Source organism: Balaenoptera acutorostrata, chromosome 7 (assembly GCF_949987535.1).
Source record: "Balaenoptera acutorostrata chromosome 7, mBalAcu1.1, whole genome shotgun sequence".
Classification (NCBI taxonomy): Eukaryota; Metazoa; Chordata; class Mammalia; order Artiodactyla; family Balaenopteridae; genus Balaenoptera; species Balaenoptera acutorostrata.
Genome location: NC_080070.1, coordinates 117,098,940 through 117,119,593, shown reverse-complemented (window position 1 = coordinate 117,119,593; position 20,654 = coordinate 117,098,940). Strand labels below are relative to the sequence as shown.

General features: G+C 45.4%; 1 protein-coding gene across 1 annotated transcript in view; it reads left to right on the top strand.

Annotated features, from left to right (window-relative positions):
* ABCA13 (ATP binding cassette subfamily A member 13) overlaps positions 1–20,175 on the top strand; it is a 273,722-nt gene extending 253,547 nt beyond the window's left edge. Inside the window, 4 exon segments of the mRNA XM_057549669.1 lie at positions 17,953–18,058; positions 19,310–19,361; positions 19,364–19,443; positions 20,083–20,175. Of these exon segments, the coding sequence (XP_057405652.1) occupies positions 17,953–18,058; positions 19,310–19,361; positions 19,364–19,443; positions 20,083–20,175 (331 nt within the window).
* The last annotated feature ends 479 nt before the right edge of the window (positions 20,176–20,654 follow it).

The following is a 20,654-nucleotide window of genomic DNA, read 5'->3' as shown; positions in this document are numbered from 1 at the left end:
AGCCTTGTTGCCCTGACTATGTGGGCAGGTTTGTTACTGGGGCAGAAGGAGGTTTCTTGCCCGGTGTCTGCTGTGACCTCGGGTGATGGGTCCAGAGGTTCGATTTGGACCATTTCATGGAGGCCCTGCTGGGTTCCTGCAGGGGGACCACTGGCAGATGAAGGCCTGGTCTGGCTGCCCCTGGATGGAGCCCGTCACATGGTGCCTGGGTCTCAGTCTCCCCAGCTGTGAGATGGTTGTCATGAGGACCACACACGTGTGAGAGAACTTAGAAGAGGGCCCTGCTCCGGTCATGCTGGGGTGCCTGCTGCTGTTACTACCACAGGCAGTTTTACCCGAGTGACCCGTCCCGCTGTGTCCCCAGGGAGAGTCAGGATGTAGAGGGGTCAGAGAGAGCTTCTGTGATGGGTTTTGTGAGAGGTGATGAAAGCCAGGATGAAGCCGTGGAAATGAATTTTCCTGAGCCCTGAGTCCGGACAGTGTGATGCTGAGCGTGTCAGCAAAGGCAGCAGCCGAGGAGGAGAGTCCAGGGTGATCCCGTGATTTGGGGACAGAGGGAACGTGAAAAGAGTGAGGAGAGAATGAAGAAGAGAGAGCGGGGGTGCGGGGGCTCTGAGGAGAGAACTCAGGATGAAGCGATGTTTCAGAGATGGCCCTGAGGTTGGGTTCAGACCTGAGTTAGGGATTTCCCTGTGGAGACATGGAGGTGGCTGGGCTGGGTCCCGTCTGGGTCAGGAGACATGGTCTGAAGCGGGAGCTGACGGCGGGAACTGCAGAAACCCCATAGAGGGGCGATGCAGGGAGCTGCAGAAACCCCATAGAGGGGTGATGCAGGGCTGGGTCCTTGGGAACCCCCCAACCACGAGGGCAGGTGCAGAAGAGCCCACGGAGAGAGGCAGAGGAGAGGGGAGCCAGGAGGTAGTGAAGGTTTAGCCCCTGTTCAGCTTCCAAATCCCAGTGCTGGTCTGGACCCATCATCAGCCACTAGAAACCCTCAGGGAAATCCCAGCAAATGAAATGTTGATGGCAGCCAGGGGCCCCACTGGAATAACAGCTCACTGTGTAACCCAAAGTGGGGTCTGGCTGCTTGCCGCTCAAAAGTCAACAAAGAGGCAAGGCTGGTGGAAAGGAAGGTTTGCTTTATTTCAGATGTCAGCATCCTGGGGAGGGGGAGGGCAGGCTCCTGTCCAAAGGCTGACTCCCCCCCAGTGACAACCAGTGGGCAAGAGCTTTTATAGACAGAGGGAGGGGGCTATGTGCAGAAACACCAAAGTCAGCTCTGACAGTCACCTTGAAATTGGTCATCGGTGGTCTGACCAGCGTCATCTTGATTGTTTTAAGTACAGTTAATCTTCAGTTCCAGGGTCGGTTTGTTCCCATTTCTTTGAGGTCAGTTCTCGGAATTGTGGCAGCTTATGTCATGGCTACAGTCTGGTCATCATGTAGTTCACTTCTTCCGTCTGCTGGGGGTTTCAGTATCTATGAGACAGATCACAGGACATGGCTCAGAATATTATCTGTAGCCCTTAAGGAGGAACTAAAGGTCCTTGACTTTGCCTAATGACTAATCTATTATTGATTAGTTTGTTGGACTGTTTTCCTTGGTTTCTGCATTCTCTCACTTCTCTGATTAAACTTACTCTTTGGCTAAAGTTTTTCCCCAGACAAAAGGCAGGTGGAGGACATGGTGGGCAAGGACCATAGGGTTCTGCTCCATTTCAACTGGGCACAGAATCCATCTTCCAGGTGGGCGGGGAAGGGAAAGGGATGCAGGGATGGGGAAAACCAAGAGCCGCAGAAGTAGAAAGGGAGGAAGAGCATGTGGGTGGGATGTAGGAAAGGTAAACAGACGGAAAAAGAGACACAGAAGGAGAGCACAGGCCCTGCCCCATCTGCTGGGATGGCACAGCCCCAGAGATGGTGCAGGGGAGAGAGGTGCCTCCCAGACCTCAGAGCCGCCATATCGCCCCCAGCCTGCCGGCGAGACCAGGTCCAGGCCATCCCGGGCTGCACTCCCTCTTCTTGGGTGCTTTTCATCCACTCTCCACTCTCGGTGCCCTGATTCTTTTCCTTCCACCTTTGCTCATTTGAATTCCTTTCCTGGGCCCGAAGAGCAACCCACTCATCCTCCCCCATCAGAGAACATTCCTCCAAAGGACGCGAGCCCCTTCCCCTACTCCTTTCTGAGCATCACAGCCCCGCATCCTGCTGCCCACCCAGACCGGCTCCTCCCTCCGGGCTCCGTTAACTGCATTTGTAGAAAATGTGAGATGTGTAAGGCCACCCTATCAGGAGATGATTGGACTGAAGAGTTCGTCAGATGTCCCAAAAGGACGGGCCACACGTAAGCCCAGCAAGGAGGGACCAGTTGGTCCTATGGAGTCTCTCCCATTGGGTGCCCGTCACCCAGGGAGCGAGGCTCACAGCACCTGTGGTGTCACAGGCCTAATAGGTGTGCATCGCAAGAGAGGTACCAACCGTGGCATCTGGCGGCGGGGATGTTTGGTTGGAGGGTGTAGGGAAGTCTCTGAGTACAGGTAAAATGTACAAGTAAATCTGGTTAGAAGGGCGCTGAATTCTTGCTCGGCTCTCCGGGCTGGCAGGGGAGGCACAGTGAGAGGGAGGAGCCGGGAACCGGCCTGAAGAGGGGCCAGCTCCACACATGGGGCACTTCATCCCACAAGCCGATCCCCTGGGCCCTGCGGACCTCAGTTTGCAGAAGTTTCAGGGTCCGAGTGAGAAAAGCATCTTGCTCTCCTTCCAACCTCAGTCTGGTCCCAGCTCAGATGTGAGAAATGACACCCAGGAGCCCAAGGTCCTGGAGGGCACTGGGAAGTTGACAGGTTGGGGCCACCGGGATGCCCCCCACATCCTCTGAATACCTCTCCCTCGCCTCGTTGTCTCGCACTTGCAGCCTCTCTCAGACACCTCCCAGCCGTGACTGCATCCCCACCAAGCTGCCAGCACCGTCCACCTTCCTTGTGGGGTGGGACCCCATGGCCTCTCCAAGGCTCGGCACTTCACTTCCTTGTTTTCTCCTCACAGCGACAACCTGTTCTCTTCTTTGGCAGGTAACTGCATCCTCCCTGCCAGGAGGTCTGTCTGTGCCAATCCTGCCTGGTTCCAATTAGACCCTACGCTCCTGGAGAGCACAGGCTCTGTCCTTTGTCCACCTCAGGATGGCTCTGTGCTCGGCATCCTTACTGTCTCAGGGATGGAGCCTGGGGGCAGCGACAGCTGGTCCTGGACCCCTCGGCCCGGGGAACCCAGGAGAACTATTCCAAAGAGGATGCACACGGTCCTGAAGTGTTTAGGTTTTGATCCCCCAGGAGGGCTAAATTCATGCCTTTCCTAATTGGCCATCCTATTTTTTTTTCTCAAGTTCAAGACTGTCTTCGTTTAACTTCTTAAGGTGTCTTAAGTGACAGCTGTAAATAATTAAACACTGTGTTTAACCGTAGAGTTGGCATTCTAATGTAGTTTTAAATGTTCTTTGTGTTCATAAACAAAGAACCAACCAAGTTCAAGTTTGATAATCATGGAGTCATACTTTATCATTTCAGGAAAGAAGCCAATGCTAGATTTCAGTTCCTGGGAGTTACTAAGGGACTTTTCCTGGCTCTGGCTCGGTGCTGCGTCTTGCTCATCCCAGCTTCAGATGGCATCCCATCTCGATTTGTCTGAAAGTGAGAACTGTTTGGCCAGAAAGACAGACAGGGTCTAGAGTAGGGAATTTCCGAGGTGCGGTCTCTCTGGGGAGAGTGGCATTTTCTCCCCCTCCACACCCCCTATCTCCCCTCACCCTGAGCCCTCCGGCCTCTGCTTCAACCTTGTGACATGCGATGTGGTCCCTGCCCTATTCCACCGCAGGCCTCTTGCCACTGCGAGCTCTTCTCAGACCTTCCTCAGCTGCGTTCTCACTCCGTCCTTCTCCGAACTTGGCCGGATCCTCCCATGACGATATCTTCCTTCCTCCTGGAGGACGTGCACTGCCCTAAGCCTCCCCTGCCCCGGCCTCCACTGCCTGTGCTCAGTGGCCCTGGAGGCTGGACACCACCTGCGGCTTTCCTTTCCCCATTTCCAGTCGGAGCAGGAGAGGTGCCAGTGCCCCTGGGTGACCCCCTTCAGGCTCAAGAAATTTGGGAATGCGTCCCTCCCCCTTTTGCCCCGGCTAAGGAATTTGCCTTTTCTAAAATTTGTAGAGCGCAACCATAACCTGCAGTCCCAGACACCCTCTCCTCGGTGATCGGACCCCTTCCCAGGAGTCACTCCTGTTTTCCATTCTCACTTCCACAGCCTATGGAACAGCCCTTCTCTTATGAGTCCCAGGTCTCACCCTTTATCTGGTGGCCATTGGTTACATGTTCTCTTCCCTCCTGGAGTAAGTACTGTGTGTAGATTATCTAGCATGAGATGACACCTATATAGTGCATTCCAGATGCCAGTCCTGAGTGTTCTACACGTCTCAGGTAGCTTATTCCTCATGACCGCCAACCCAGTAGCCATCGTTATGACCGTTTTTTACAGGCACAGAAAATAAGACTGGAAAGCTTGAATGTCATTCCCAGGGTCACTGGTTAGTAAGTGGAAAGGTTGGATTTGAACCCAAGCACTCTGGCTCTGCTTTGTTCTGCGACGTGTATCCTCATGATCATTCCCTATGTAACAATAAAGGGAGTGAGCCATCGTGGGGCTGGGACTCACCTGTGGCCCATCTGACTCCTGAGCCCCCAGGACGGTCACCTCACACCCAGCCTGCTTCCTGCTGGGGCGCATCCTGGGGCTGTGCAGACGTGTATGGATGCAGACCCTGCCCGGTCTACAATCACATCTGGGCCAATTGCTCTCTCCTGTTGATCTTCCTCTTGGTGGTGTTTCTGTGTGTTCTCATTGTCACTAAGATTCTGACACCCACTCACTTAACATGTTCCTAAGCTGAGAGATGCCTCAGTGGGGTCTCACAAAATATTTATTTATTCATCATTCTTCAATTCTTTGTCCCTGTTTTTGAGGAAGCAATCTGCTTCTTTATCAAGTGTATTTCTTTTACTCCTGAGAAAGGAGGTAGCTCTCCTCAGCATGTGGTCACCTGGCTGACCCGTGGAATTTGTCATCACGTTTGCCTTCATGACACCTCATTGCATGAACATGGTCAGCATTGCCCTAAGGGTTTCTGATCTGCGTGCTCTTCTCCTGCTAGGCGTTTTGGGCAGATGCCTCTGGTCTTGGACATTCAGCTCATGAGTGACATCATCCAGAGCTGTCACTTTACCAAAGGGGGCACCGTGCTGTCATTTTCTCGTATTTTCCCTCAAGAACAAACAGACTGCTTCTCACCCACAGTGAAGATGGAGAACCGAAGTGATGAGAGATTTTTTTCCTGGATTCAGACTCACATCATGATTCCTGTTCATTCACGCACATTTGCTGAGGGCCTGTCTCAGGAGCCCAACGCAGGTGTGGTACCCCGAGTCAGTAAGTCTGGTGTCAGACAGACACACATACACAGAAACGTAAACACAACACTCTGTGGTGATTTGGTGAACAAAACGCTGTGTGATGCAATTCAGGTTAAGTCATCAAATGTTTTTGGGTGTCTGTGTAGTCACAGGGTGTTGAGCTGGAGAGATGAATAAGGCATGAAACCTAAAGAACAAATCAAAAATTATATGAGAGCCTGTAAGTGCTGCACGCAGTAGGGGTTAGGAGGAGACAACACTAGCCCAGTGTTTTAGGTGATGGATTGCTGGGGTGGCTTCATGGAAGAGGAGGCATTTCAACCAAGTGTATTCATGGGAGGTGACTCAACTATGCATGCATTTCTGGTGCTGGGAGAGACCTGGAGATAAACAGCACAAATCATGTTTGACAAGAGCTGGACTGTCACACAGGCCCAGGGTGAATAACGGGGCATCCACTTGAGGACAGTCTTTGGGGTTAAACCAAGGAAGACTTAAATGCTGTTGTGAAAAGTTAGGGAACAAAGGGAAGGAACAAGAAACAGGAGCAGGAATGGCAATTAAAAGGCGATTCTTGTTCTTTAGCTGGAGGTTAATTTAGATGGACTGGAGTCGGCTGGGGACAGGGCGTGTGGGGAAGAAAGCATTGGTGGGGGGCTTTGTAGAAAAAATATAATAGAGCTTTATAGCCGACTGGTCCGGGGAGTCAGGGAGGGAGGAGCCATCGTGGTCACTAACCCTCGGGTCTGGGAGATGGAAGATGGGGCTGTCGGGGAAAAATCGGGGCGCCGGGACGGCTGAGAGCGGGGGGAGCGGGGGCATGTCTCTGTGAGCCCCGGGAGCTGCCTGGGGGCCTCACAAGGAAGAAACTGTTCTGTGTTCTGCCCTGTGCCCTTCGCCCTGGCAGGAGCCAGGGAAAGAAGCCTAAAGCTGGTGGTGACGGCTGACTCTCGGGAGACAGAGGGCGAGAGTAGTCGGGCTCTTCACACCTTTGCGTCACTGTTTGTGAACGCGGATGTGACAGGTCGGGGCCCTCATCCGTGCTCTTACATCTATTGAAACGTTACCAAACTCAGGCCATTTGCCAGGTGCTTTTTGTGCATTATCTCATTTAATCCTTACAACGTGATAGCTATGAGTTTACCCACTTCACCGTAAAGAAACTCAGACCTAAAGAAGTTAAGCTGTTGGCTCAGAACAGAGAGTTACAATTGAAAGAAGCAGTTTTCAAACTCAATTCTCGACTCCTGAGTTCCTTATCCCTTTCACACTACTGTCATCCCCACTCACCTGACCCCAAACTGATGGATCGACAGAGCGCCGCAGCAGGGGCGTGGACCCTTCTTCTGCTGCATCTACTGAGAAAACAGGCTCCCCTCTTCCTGAAACACGGACCGACCCCTTGCATGAGACAGCTGAGATGTAGAGTCAAACTTGTAACACCACCTCTAGGACCTTGAAAAAGTTCTTTCACATTTCTGAAAGCTGTTTTTTTCCCTTAATGGGGACAATCATACCTATTTTGTAATGCTGTGGAAAGAAGTAGACGGATACACTAGTCGTGTTCCCACCTGAGGCCGTGATGTCCTCTTTTCCCGAGATGAATGTGTGGTTTATTCCCTCAGTTCTCTCAACAGTCACCGCTCCAGAGGGGTCTCCAGTATCTAGTCCACCCGCCCATAACAGCGGAAGAGCCTCTGGAGGTTAGCTGGCATCACGGCCACCTGGAAATAAGAATGCATTTTCCAGCTCTCACGACCAACCGCTAAGTGTGGGCACAGAGATAATAGGAGAGGTGACAGAAACTTCAAGGATATGACTTTATAGGAAAAAGCATACACTTTTCCTGCCCCTTCCTTCCTTCCTTCCTTCCTTCTGACCTGAATGCAGATGTGATGGCTAGAGATGAAGCAACCTCAGCAATGGAGACCTGTGAACAGAGCAATGGGACAGAAAGGGCCAAAGGAAGGCCTTACCCCTCTGCACTGGCTGACCTCAGACTATAGGCTTGCTCATATCCTGCTGCTTTGGGTTTTCTGTCACTCATCTGTGAATCTAAACAGACGTACTCTGACATGTGAAACACAACATCGGTGTGTTTACCTGATTATTTTCAACTTCTTCCCAATGGAATATAAATCTCCTGAGGGTAGACCTTTGTTTCTGTTTATTACTGTATGTCTGACATTTGGGACAGTGTCCGGTACGTGACATGTGCTCAGGGTATTTGTTGAACAAATAAATAAATGAGTGAATGAGTGCAAATTCCATAGTGCATGGGGGGCCTTTAGTAAACGCTATCTTCTTCCAGGTTCTACGACTAGACTTTGAAAGAGGAATCAGAGGAGGCTGTGGAGAATTTAGGGTCTGTCCAGCTTAATGAACAACTACTAATAACAACAATCAACCCCTTTGATAAAGACTTCCATTCCAATCCCACTGATCTCTGGACGGGGTGAAACCTGCTTTCTCTCAGAAGCTTCTGCATTATTCATCCTCTGTTGGCTGCTTTTAGAAACAGGCTCTGTCTTACTCAGTGTCCCCATTAACAGGAACCATCAGGTGCGTGATTCAGGCCTAATTGCTGCCACAGCCTTGGCAGTATTTTCCTGTCACTTCCCTGCAGGGTAGCCAGACTCAGCACTGATGCACCCTGACCTGCCAAGAACTAATGTGCAACGCAGACAGAGAAAACATGCCTCCAAAGCTCAGTGTGCACTACGGGATGGTGAATTCTGATTCTAAACGCAGTCTCAGCATGAGAAGACCCAGCCTAGCCAAGGAAATGGATTTCTCTTAGGTCAGAACTATATTTAAGCTTTCAAATAATTCAAGATTGGAATTTGGGAAGTTTATTTACTCTGGGTTCAGTTAGCTTAAAATTTAGGTGTGTGTGTACACTCAGAGAAAAAGGCATGAACCTGCAACATTTCATGGTTTCATAGTTGAGAAGCATTTTACAAATTTGATTTTGGGTTCTCTTTTATCAAAACCATTAAAAATAAACTTTTCCCTGAGTTAGATTTTGTTACATAGAGCAGCAAAATGAAGTTTATAAGATGCAGTGGCTTATACAATTATCATTCGTCCTCCTGAAGCTGCAGGTTGGCTGGCTCTGTCCCAACTGTCTCTCATCCTTCTCCTGGGATCAGCCTCCAAGCAGTGGGGCTACGAGAACGGAATGGCCAAACTGCACAAGTATGATTCAAGCCTGAGGTCACATCACACCTGCCAAACCAAGTCATGTGGCTAAAGTAAAAGAGTAGAAAAGTAGTCCCATCTCTTAGGGCAAGAACACAGCAAAGTTATGTGGTGATGGGTGTGGGCATGGGAGGATGCAGAGAGTTGGGGCCATGTTTACAAACTACTACTATACCAAACATTTGTCACTAATTTTTTTTAAACAGTGGCCATCCTCTTTCTTTGCTTTTTAACAGATGAATTGAAATATACTTCACATGTCCTGTAACTCTTCCATTTAAAGTGTATAATTCAGTACTTTTCAGTGTATTCGCAATTATGTGTAACCATCTCCACAGCCAATTTTAGAACATTTTCATCATCTCAAAAAGAAACCCTATCCCTTTAGCTATCCCCCTTCTATTCATTCCAGTTCTAAGCCCTCACTAGTTTATTTTCTGTCTATTATTGACATATTAATGGAATTACATAGTGTGTGGTCTTTTCTGACTGGTGGCTTTCACTTACCGTAATACTTTAAAGTTCATCCCTGTTATCAGTACTTCATTTCTTTTTATGGCCAAATAATATACAACACTTTGTTTATCCATTGTCAATAGGCAATGGATTGTCAATTGGATTGTTTCCACCTTTTGGCTATTATTCGTTCTGTTGCTATAAACAATTAGGTATGAGTTTTCGTATGGACATATCTTTTTATTTCTTTGGGCATATACCTTGGAGTGAAATTGCTGGGTCATATAGTAACTCTGTGCTTAATCATTGAAGGAACTGTCAGACTGTTTTCCAAATTGGCTGCACCATTTTACATTCCTGTCAACAATGAATGAAGGTTCCATTTTCTTTACATCCTTGCCATTTAATTATCTGAATTTTCATTCCAGCCATCCCAATGAATGTTAAGTAGTATCTCGCTGTGATTTTGAGTTGCATTTTCCTGATGACTAATGATGTTGAACATATATCCATGTGCTTGTTGCCCATTTGAATGTCTTCTGTGGAGAAATGTCTATTCATATCTTTTGCCCATTTAAAAGAAACTAGGTTGTCTTTTTATTATGGATTTAAAAGAGTTGCATACTATGGGTACAAGTCCCTTTTCAGATAGATGATTTGCAGATATTGTCTCTTGATACATGGTTTGCCTTTTCACTTTGATAACATCCTTAGAAGCACAGATGTTTTTAATTTTGAAACGGCCCAAGTTATCTATTGTTTCTTTTGTTTTTCATGTTTTTTGTGTCATATCTGAGAATCCATTGTGAAATCAGAGACAATGAAGACTTTCCACTATGCATGATTCTAAGAGTTTTATCATCTTAACACTTACGTTTAGATATTTGATCCATTTTGCATAAGCTTTGGTATCAACTGTGGGCATTGCGTGTGCATCCAGCTCTCTCAGAACTATTTGATGAAAAGATGATTCTTCCATTGAATGGTTCAGGCTACCTTGTCAGAAATCAGTTGGCCACAGGCCCACAGCCTTATTTCTGGACCGAATTCTGTTTCATTGACCCATGTATCTATCCTGATGCTACCACTCTGTCTTGATCATTGTTGCTTTCAAGTAAGTTTTGAAATTAGTGTTAGTCCTTGAGATTTTTCCTCTTTTGTAAGATTGTTTTAGCTAGCCTAGGTCCACTGCGATTCCATATGAATTTTAGAATCAGCTTGTAATTTCCACAGAGAATTCAACATGGATTCTCACAGAGATTATGTTGAATCTTTAGACCAATTTGAGGAGTATTGCTGTCCTAACAATGTTAAGTCCTCTGAGTCATGAACGTGGTGTGCTTTTCTGCTTATTCAAATCTTCTTTAATTTCTTTTAACAATGTTTTCTAGTTATAAAATATAAATTCTGCATTTCTTTTGTTAAATTTAATCTTAGGGGTTTTATTTATTTTGATGCTATTATAAATGGAATTAAAAAATTCATTTTCTGAGTGTTCATTGCAAGTGTGTAGAAATACAGTTCATTTTCATACATTGCTCTTGTATCTTGCAACCTTGCTGGACACATTTATGAGTTCCTACAGTATTTACTAGATTCCTTAGGCGTTTCTATATATATGCTCATGCCATTTATAAATGTAATTTTACTCATTCCTTTTCAATATGGATGCCTTTTATTTACTTTTCTTACAAAATTTCTCTAGGTAGAAACTTCTCTTTTATTCTTATGTTGTTGAGTGTTTGTAATCATAAAAAATTGTTGGATTTTGCCAAATGTTTTCTCTGCATCTATTGAGATGATCATATTGTATTACATTAGCTGATTTTCAGATGTTAAACCAACCTTGCATTCCTAGGATAAATCACACTTGGTCATGGTATATGATTGTTTTTCATGTTCAGTTTGTTAGTATTTTGTTGAGCATTTTTGTGTCCATGTTCATAACAGATATTGGTCTCTAGTTTGTTTTTGTTTTTCTCTTTTGATGCTTTTACTTGGTTGGGTGTCCTGGTAATACTGGCCTCATAAAATCAGTTGGGAAGTGTTCTTCCTCTTCTATTTTTTAGAAGAATTTATGATCCCAATTAACATTTTCTTTGATATAGATTATCTAGTTTTTAATTCATGTTTGGAGGAATCCAGGGTAATACTGAGAAAATATTTACTGTCTTGATGACTTGTTTTCACAACCCATATATCATTAGGGTCTTCCCTGACCACGGGAAACGGGAATATCTGCCTGATTTCATGGCAGTGAGGGTTCAGAGTCCCCTGTCTGAGTGGCTCTGTGAGTTCCTGGTGCATCATCACCTTGTCACATGCCCCGCTGTCTCTGTGCACCTATGGGCCCCCCACCCTGTGTGCTTGCTGCTGGGCCTTGGACCACATCGGCTCAGCTGTGTGGCCCTCTCATTATTCACCCCCAAAACACATCAGGCTCCAGTGTTCTGTGAACTTAGTCTTCTTCCTGATGTTGTTGAACGTGGAGCTGAGGGGGAGGCAGGTACATCACAGCACAGAGGTTCCTGTCTGCCTGGTCCCGTCCTGCACCCTCTGTTGCTTGCTGGGCAGACTCCTCTGGTGGCCAGTATGTACCCACTCTGCTGTCCAGCAGGAATGTTTCAGCCACGTTGAGGCCCCAGAGACTTTCGCCCTGGGTCTGGCTTCTTGAAGCATTTTCTCAACAAGGGGAGGGAGACTGCCTCTTAATTTCTCTCTGCTAAGAAAATCATTCATTTTCCTCATTATTCCATTATTGTTTTAAAGCCTGTATTACATGGGATCTGACTGGAGTCCACAGATATTATTTGGGAAACAAAATTCAGAAGAGCTTTAATTGCATCTTCCGAGAGGATCATCCCTTCTATGTCCCCTCCACACCTCCAGACCGCAGCCAGTCAGAATCAAGTGCATTTGCTTGTGGGCCTGGAGCCGAGCCCTCGCCCTGCCTGGAAGGGCTTTACGAAGCTGTGATCGCTGCCCATGGGGCAGCTGAGCGGGGTGCAGGCTCTGAGGTTCCCCATCTTAATGATGCTGTTTCCCTCCCGAGGTCTCACCTGTGAGTGCTTGGGCTGTCTCTCCAGGCAGCACTCACCCAGCCGGGAGGAAAATTGCCCTGGCCTTTTTCCATGGGACATTTGCTTAATTACGTTGAAAGGCTCAGAGAGAAAAATCAGGGTGAGAATGACTACTTTAGTCCCCACCACCTCTGCGGGGATGGTGGTGTGAGCACAGTTTGACGGCTGAGTCTGTCAGCAGGCAGACCCCCAGGGTTTGCCGTGTTATGAAGTCTGATGTGACAGGACATCCGTCCAGCTGCTCGAAATGTCTCCTTTTCCCAAAGACTCTTCCCCTCTCGTACTGACGTCACCCAGGATGGACAGATACCTAAACCACAGAAATACCATTCTCTTTCACGATCAGGCTTCTGATCGTGTTTGCTTTAGGAAAACGTGCCACTCTGTAATATTTCCAAGTTAGGGCCTATGTTTCCTACTGAGATTCAGTGGGGCTGCGCCTGGAATCCCACCCAATGATAAGACATTTGTTTTCTGTTTGTTTTCAGATGGCTTATGTGGTTTTCTACTAAACTGAACCAGCCTGCTCAGTGAAATAATTATTGTAGTTTCCTATTGGCCCATACTTTTATGCAGGAGGATTATTACACATTTAGAAGCTTTTTTATGCTTTTATTGATCAGAAACTCACATAAATAATTTATTTCAACAACAAAGACCTCTGTTGGCTCCCCCCTCCACACTCTGAGTGAAAGTTATCTTCTGTTACTCAGAGTAGAAATCATGGTGTCAGGATTTCAACTTTATGGATAACAGTTAAATTTATATCTCAAGTTTCTCTTTAAAAATGAAAAGAATAAAAAAAGAAATGTCTACTTGTCAGGATTGAGAAATATAGAAAATCACATGTACTATTACCAGCCTTAAAATGTATCTTTTATCTATCTAGATTCTAAGGCATTTCTGAAATGAAGAAAAATGTTCAGAGATCGTGAAAAAATGCAGGAAGCTGGATGAGGGCCCTGATCTTAAGCTGAAATCTCAGCAGCCTGAAAAAAAGATGGTCCATGGTGCTGGTTGGGCAGGTGACAGGGGTCTAGTGCTGCAGGAGTGGGTGCTTACTTTACCATCTTGCTGACCTGACTATTGCCTCATGCTTTAAAAATGGTCCTTTTCCATTCTCCCCCAAAGAAAAGAAAACCTATAGAAATATTCAGCCCATTTTGCTTTTCAATTAGGAGAGAAATTCTAACAAAAAATTTAATCCACTCACTGATTCATCAAACAGTACCTGGATGCCAGGCAGGAGAGCTGATGGGCCTTGCCTTCGAGCAGCTTTGCTGTAGCAGCTGATGAACTAGGAGGAGGCTCCACACATGGGGATGCACAGGAGAAGGGCATCCTGACCCTGAGAGCTCAAGGGAACCTTTGCAGGCAAAGGCCTCCACAACCAGCATAGGACCTTGCACATGGAGCACCAAATCAACATGTTGCATAAATGGAGAAAAGGGATCAGGTGTGAGCAGAATGAGAAGCTGAAGGCGAGGGCATTCGTCAGGTCGTGGAGAGCCTGGCGGGCTGAGCCCAAGAGTTTGACTTTAGTTTTTAAAATTTTATTGTAGTTTAGTTGCTTTACCATGTTGTGTTAGTTTCTGCTGTACAGCAAAGTGACTCAGTTATACATGTATATATATCCTTTCTTTTCATATTCTTTTCCATTATGGATTATCCCAGGATATTGACTAGAGTTCCCTGTGCTCTACAGTAGGAACTTGTTGTTTATCTCTTCTCTTTATGTAATAGTTGCCTCAGGAGTTTGACTTCAGAGGGAAGATGTCCAATCTTTCGGTGAAGGCTGCATGACCTCCAAGTTCTGAGACAGTTCTGCTGGCCTTTGGTCGTGGCAGCTTTAACCTGTGCTCTGAATTCTGGATCTGCGGCTGGTGGGGTCATTTAAGAACCTGGCACCCTGGCTGTAGAGAGGAATCTTCACCCGCAGAAGTGTGTGAACATGGATCAACCTTCTCTTCACTGTGAGGCCGTGTCACCCGCCCCCCGAGATCTTGCCTTTAAACTCAGAAGCTCACAGAGGCTCTTTCCAAAGTCCCTTTCTTCCCTGGGAGGAATGCTGGTGCCAGCTGCCAAAGGCTGCTTTTCATTCGTTAGATGTCAGAGGCTCTCTTTATGTTAATGCCTTCCCTGCATACTTCTCAGGACCGTTCAGATTTGCATCTGCAGTGGTTAGAAAGGTTTCTGAAACAGACTTAACTGAAGTGGAAGTAGTAAAGGCCCTGGCCCTGGAGAGACGTGGTTTTGAGTCAGAAGGCCTAGGTAGTCCTGTCTCTGCTAGTGATAAACTGAGTCATGGTGAGAAGCCCAGACCTCTTTGGGGCTCACAGTATTATTATAAATATGTGATATGATATGATATCATATTATATTATATGATCTAATCTAATCATAATCTAGTCTAATCTAATATACAGTAAGTCCCCTACATACCAACCTTCAGGTTGTGAACTTTCAAAGATGCGAACGTGCGTTCGCATGTCCAATCACATAAGTTAGTTCATGTGTTTGGCATACATTGTCACGTGCATGCATCCTCTACAAGTGGTTGTGCTTTTGTGTACTTTACTGTACAGGACTGTGTAGAGTACAGTAGTACAGTATCTTTATTTCAAGCCCAGGGTATCTGGAAGCAAGCGTAAAAGCAGTGGTGATGTAGCTGGTACTGCTAAGAAAAGCCAGCTGTTGTACTGTACTAATGTACTTTTCAAGGTACTGTACTGTAGATTAAAAATGTTTTCTTTATTTTTTGTGTTTGTTTTTTATGTGTTATTTGTGTGAAAAGTATTATAAACCTATTACAGTACAGTACTATATAACCTATTGTGTTAGTTGGGTACCTAGGCTACCTTTGTTGGACTTACGAACAAATTGGACTTATGAATGAGCTCTCGGAATAGAACTCATTTTTATGTAGGCGACTTACTGTAATATATAATATAATATAATATAATATAATATAATATAATGAACTACTTGATGTGAAAGTTCTTAATATCAACAACGCCATGTGCGTGGGCGATTAGAGAGGACTGTTTGGAGCTTGAATGTAGCCGACAAGTATCCATCACTCAGCCAGCCCTCCTTATTCTCTCACTGGCTTTTAAAATACACGTGCGTATATTTGTTATTCCATTAGTGCGTTGCCTGCTCCCTTGTTTTAGCGTTTATTAGGTGTATTACACTGAATGTTTGTGGTACCTAAATGTTGTATCCCAGCAATGGTTGAATGCTTCTTACTGGTGCCTTCACTGGCAGATGACGCTGTTTATTTATTTTTATGTAATCGCCAACTTTGCAAATGATGTGGATGTGATCTGTTGTCTGGATATGTGAGAGGGATGAGTGAATATATAAATGAATGACTCCTTCGTTTCTTTGAAAGCTTTTAGACTGTAAAGCACATGAATCAAATAAATCCTTCGTGGAATTTAGATCATTGGCATAAATGTGTGTAGGTTATAGGCAGAAATGAGAAAGGAAGACTAACATAAATTAGATACTCACATCGTGAATGAATTTGATAATCTGCAAAGATTCTCTTAGTTATTGAAGATGCTGTGCTTTTATAACTTTCTGTCTACATGTCTTGTTGAGTATTCTAGAGAGATCCTCAGGAATTTGCCAACCAATTTCAGAAACATATTCTCTTGAGTTTTTTTTTTTTTTTTAATAACTGTGTAATTCAGATTCTCTAGAGTAATGCTGAATTTTAAACATTAATATGTATATATTCTTATAGTGAGAATTTGTTAGACAATTATTGGAATTTAGCGTGCATTTTTAAAAATGCATTAGGAAAATACGCCTGGAGGGCTGCCATTCCTGCGAATGTGAAGTGGATCGTAGTATGTGTGAAAGAGCAAAGTCATTTCTGCTTACTCAGTGTTGCCTCTCACCCTTGTATTTTTATGTAGCAAATGTGGCAAATGTGTGTCCTGATTTTTAAAATTTATTTTATTGAAGTCTAGGTGATTTACAATGTTGTGTTAATTTCTGCTGTACAGCACAGTGATTCAGTTATACATATATATATATATATATATATATATATATATATATATACTTTTCATATTCTTTTCCATTATGGTTTATCACAGGATATTGAATATAGTTCCCTGTGCTCTACAGTAGGACCTTGTTGTTTATCCATTCTGTATATAATAGTTTGCATCTGCTAATCCCAAACTCCCACTCCATCCAACAACCCCCGCTTGGCAACCACAAGTCTGTTCTCTATGTCTGTGAGTCTGTTTCTGTTTCATAGCTAGGTTCATTTGTGTCATATTTTAGATTCCACATATAAGCGATATTATATGATATTTGTCTTTCTCTGTCTGACTTACTTCACTCAGTATGATAACCTCTAGGTCCATCTGTGTTCTGATTTTTCATTTGCTTTGTCTAACTCCCCCAGATAAATCGTGAGCATCTTCACACCAAAGAAAGGGCTCCTTCATTTTGGCCACATCCTGGGCAGAACCTTGGTTTCGCTGCACATTTATTCACCTGCTTCCTCAGTGCCACCTGTGCTGACCCGGGCAGGGCTCGGCCTCAGAGAGTCCCGAGAGCGAACTCAGGAGACCTGTGTCCCCGGCTGCTTTCGCTGATGTTCTGTCCTCAGCAACCTCTCAGCCCTGAGTGGCCTGGAAACCGTTAGCTCAAAATAGCAGGAGGCCGTTGGAGTCACACACAGGTCTCGGGGGATCTGAAAGCAGGGCAGGAGGCTGGGACACAGAACCGGGACGAGCATCTCTGGGTGCTCACAAGGCTGATCCATGTCCCTGAAGCGCGGCCATGCTGCCTTTGGCCTCTTCTTCACCAGGTAGATTCACCGGAAAAGTGCTTTGCCCATAAACGTGTTAGTCAATCTCACATATGGAAAACTTCCTTAAATGCAACCATTTCCCTAGCAATGCTTTGTAAATGAAGGTGCTTGTAAGGCTCTGGGCATGCCTTTTTTCATCCATTCATTCATTCATTCGACTAATATTTATTAGTTCTAGGTGCTTGGGGTACCTACAACAGTGAAGAAAACCAACGAAAAATTGCTAACATCGTGATATATTTGTGTATTTGCTTTCATTCAATAGATCTTTACTGAGATGTGGGGCATCTGGAGTATGCAGTAGAATAAACACTCATGGTTTTGGGAAGCCCCATGAATTCTTGGAGGTCACTGTTTGAGGTTGTGTATGGTATGAACGTAACCTCGGGTGTGGTCGCTCAGACCCCAGCAGACCTACCGCCCACATCTCTGCAATGTCAGGCCGAGGGGCCCCTGTAGTCACAGGGCCCGCAGGGTTAAGTACAGTTGGGAGAATTGTTTTACGTGATAAACAAATGCCTGGCTTCATCCTGTAAGCAGCCCTTATTCTTTCCCATCCTTCCCAGCCACGCTGTCATCCCCTGAACCTGGGCTGTTCTCAGGGTCCGTCTGCAGCCCAGCTCTGACTTCTTAACTCAGCACTTTGTTTTCACACTTTCACCCTGCCTCTTGTATGGACTAGGTGTTGATTCTAGAATTTGCTAATTTTTTGAAAAGACAAATCAGTCTCTGTGTCAATGAATTACAGCAACTGCATGAGTTATAATTACTTCCTGAATATTCTATTTTTGATAACACAAAATTTTCCAACAATTTGGAGTAGTTACTTTCTTTTGTTGCCTTCCTGTGAAAATGGACTTAGAGTGTATCCATCTTAGGGCTATATAATAGTAACCTTAATTTTAAATTCAACTCTCAGGTTTGGTGATGATTACACAGTCAAGGTTTGGCTCTGCAATGAAGCAAATCAACACAGTGCTGTTTCCGACTGCTTGAAGCTCTCTTTTCCAGGAATCCAGTTTAAGGTATTGCTAATATTGTACATTACTTCTTTGTTTTGAGCTAAAAACATGTTATAAGTGTACTTGTCTTTTCCCCTGTTTTAATTATTTTCTGTCAAAAGATATCTCTTATTGTTCTGGCCTCATTGCAAAGTACAGGCCACACCTCTCCACCCAAAATATCAGGGGTGGTGGATGTCACCTGACCTTGCTGTAGGACGACAAGCCTGCTTTTCCCCTTGTTGGGTCACCCAGAGCAGATGGTGGTTACTCATCCCCCCTTTTCTGTGGGAACAACTTCATCACACAGTTTGTTTTGTTGAGGATGGAAGATACAAAAGTTAATTTCTCCCATGCATTTGCTGTGGGGTTTGTAGGCTCAGGGATTTCAACATTAATTCACAGGAAGGGCCCTGGGCTTGAGATCACAACCCTCTACACACTTGATGCAAAGTGTGGTCCCTGAGCCAGCAGGTCTTCATCATCTGGGAGCAGGTGAGAGCTGCAGTATCTCAGTCCCCAGCATAGTGACCCCAAATCTGCACTTTACCAAGGGGACCAGGTGATCCTTGTACACACAGACGTCTGAGAAGCGCCATCTGCAGTTCTCTTGGATGACCCCATGATTACAGTTTGTCGTAACTTCTAATAGGTTGTAGTCCTCAAAGGAGCTATGCATTGCGTGTCTATTTCATCCATGACCATTTGGTAAAATCCTACCCGGCGAGAAGCATGCCGTCCAAGTCACAGGGGTTTAAGGACCACTCTAAACTACCCCGTGAACCCGTTGTTGGGATCTCCATGTGCACCCGTGGAAATGAGGCTCAGAACAGTTAAACATCTCACCAGGAGTTGCTCAGCTAAAGGTGGGGATGGCCGGGTGCTCCGGTGTGAGGTTCAGGTGTCTCTGTGCATCTCTGTGATGTCACATATGCCTCCTTCTTCTCAGCTGTCGACAGGTGTCTTCTTCCCCCTAGAGAGGGCTTCCCAGGCTTGTGGCAAGGCGGGGGGTGGGGCGGTGGCGCAGAAAGGGGCAGAGCAGTCACCCCACCCAGGGGGACACCTCTTATCAAATATGCCTTGTGGCGAATCGTAACCCACGACTATTCTCTGGAGACTCACAAAACTTACCCCTGCACCTAGTTAGTATTTAAAGGTGTGGTGTGCAAAAAGATAATTTATTTGGCAATTAAATATAGTGTGGTCAATTTTGCTTAATGATTCCTAATCCTGTGATCCAATCTTTTTTTTTTTGTTTTTTTTTTTTGCTTTTAGGGGTAGCGCCTTAATTTATTGGAATACCATGTGCCAAAAAGATGGGCGTGCTTAGCCTGTTCAGAGTTCTGGAGGACAACAAAAACTTCCTGAGTATCAAATATTACTCCATCAAGCAAACCCCTCTGGAACAGGTATGGTACCTCAAAGGCATCACCACGTTGTTTTTCTTGAGGCCTACTCCAGCCAACTTAAAAACGAGCCAGATTATACTTCTTGAGATCACCATATCTTTTATTTCTCACCATTTGAGTTTGCAAAATTCTGATAAAGATGGTGAGTGTGAGGAGCCCCATTTATTGTGTGCTCTCCACTCAAGGTAAATAGTCACCATTCAGGGCTTCCAACTGCTCATAATTTCATTGGTCACTCAGTTAGCAGATCAGGCCCCGTCAGCCTTCCCGTCCCCACTTACCCACCCCCCCACAGTAATTAAAGGGGCTCCACTGTAAGTGAGCTGACTTTGGGAAGAAAAGTGCTTGGTTCCCTGAGTCCCAGAAGGTGAAATTAGATCACAGGTCAATCTAAAGCCGTGCTTAAGGCATCAAGAATTTCCTGATGATTTATTAATTTTCCAGAAATGTTTATCATTCCTGGAGTTGGGTCCTCAGAAGACCTACCTGTTGAGGGTGATTTAGGAAGGGGTGCTATGAATGAATGGTTATGAGTCTTAGGAAAAGTTGGGCAGGGCTTGGAGAAGATGTTCCTTGTAATAGTTGAGAACAAAGGGTTGAGTGTTCCTCGAGGTTAATTATTTTCATCACTTCTTTCAGATACTTGTTAATTTTGTGACTGAGCAGCAACAAACTGCACCACCTTCTGGTCCGTCCGCCGGTCGTGAGCATCCACAGAACCTGCCTGTCTAAGCGCTGAAGAAGACGTTGTTCAGAGAAATAAAACCTTGTCCTTTATTATAATTAAGATTCAAAGATCAAAGGAGCGAGTGGGCCGCAGAGGAGCTGGAAGACACAGGGCAGGCAGTCCAGTCTCATTATCTCCTTCATTTTCTGTTTTGAAACTCTTTGTTAATTAAGAATGATCACACTGAAAGGTCATTCTTTTCTATAGACTTTTGGGCAGTTTCTCTGATTCAGTTACTGTCTTTGCCAAACCGAGGTGGGCCGGGTTCCTGAGACACGGGAAGGAATTGACGTTCCTTCTGGAGCTGGAAAGGCTGTCAGAGTTTGTCCAGGTCAAACATTCCATTTTAATTTTAAGGAAACTGAGGCCCCCAAGGCTAAAGACTTTCCTAACTTATTTGTATAGGGAATGGTACCCAGAATTGTTTTCTATTTTTGTTGTCCTTTTACTAGATTATGCTTACATGTGTCTAAATAACAATTCA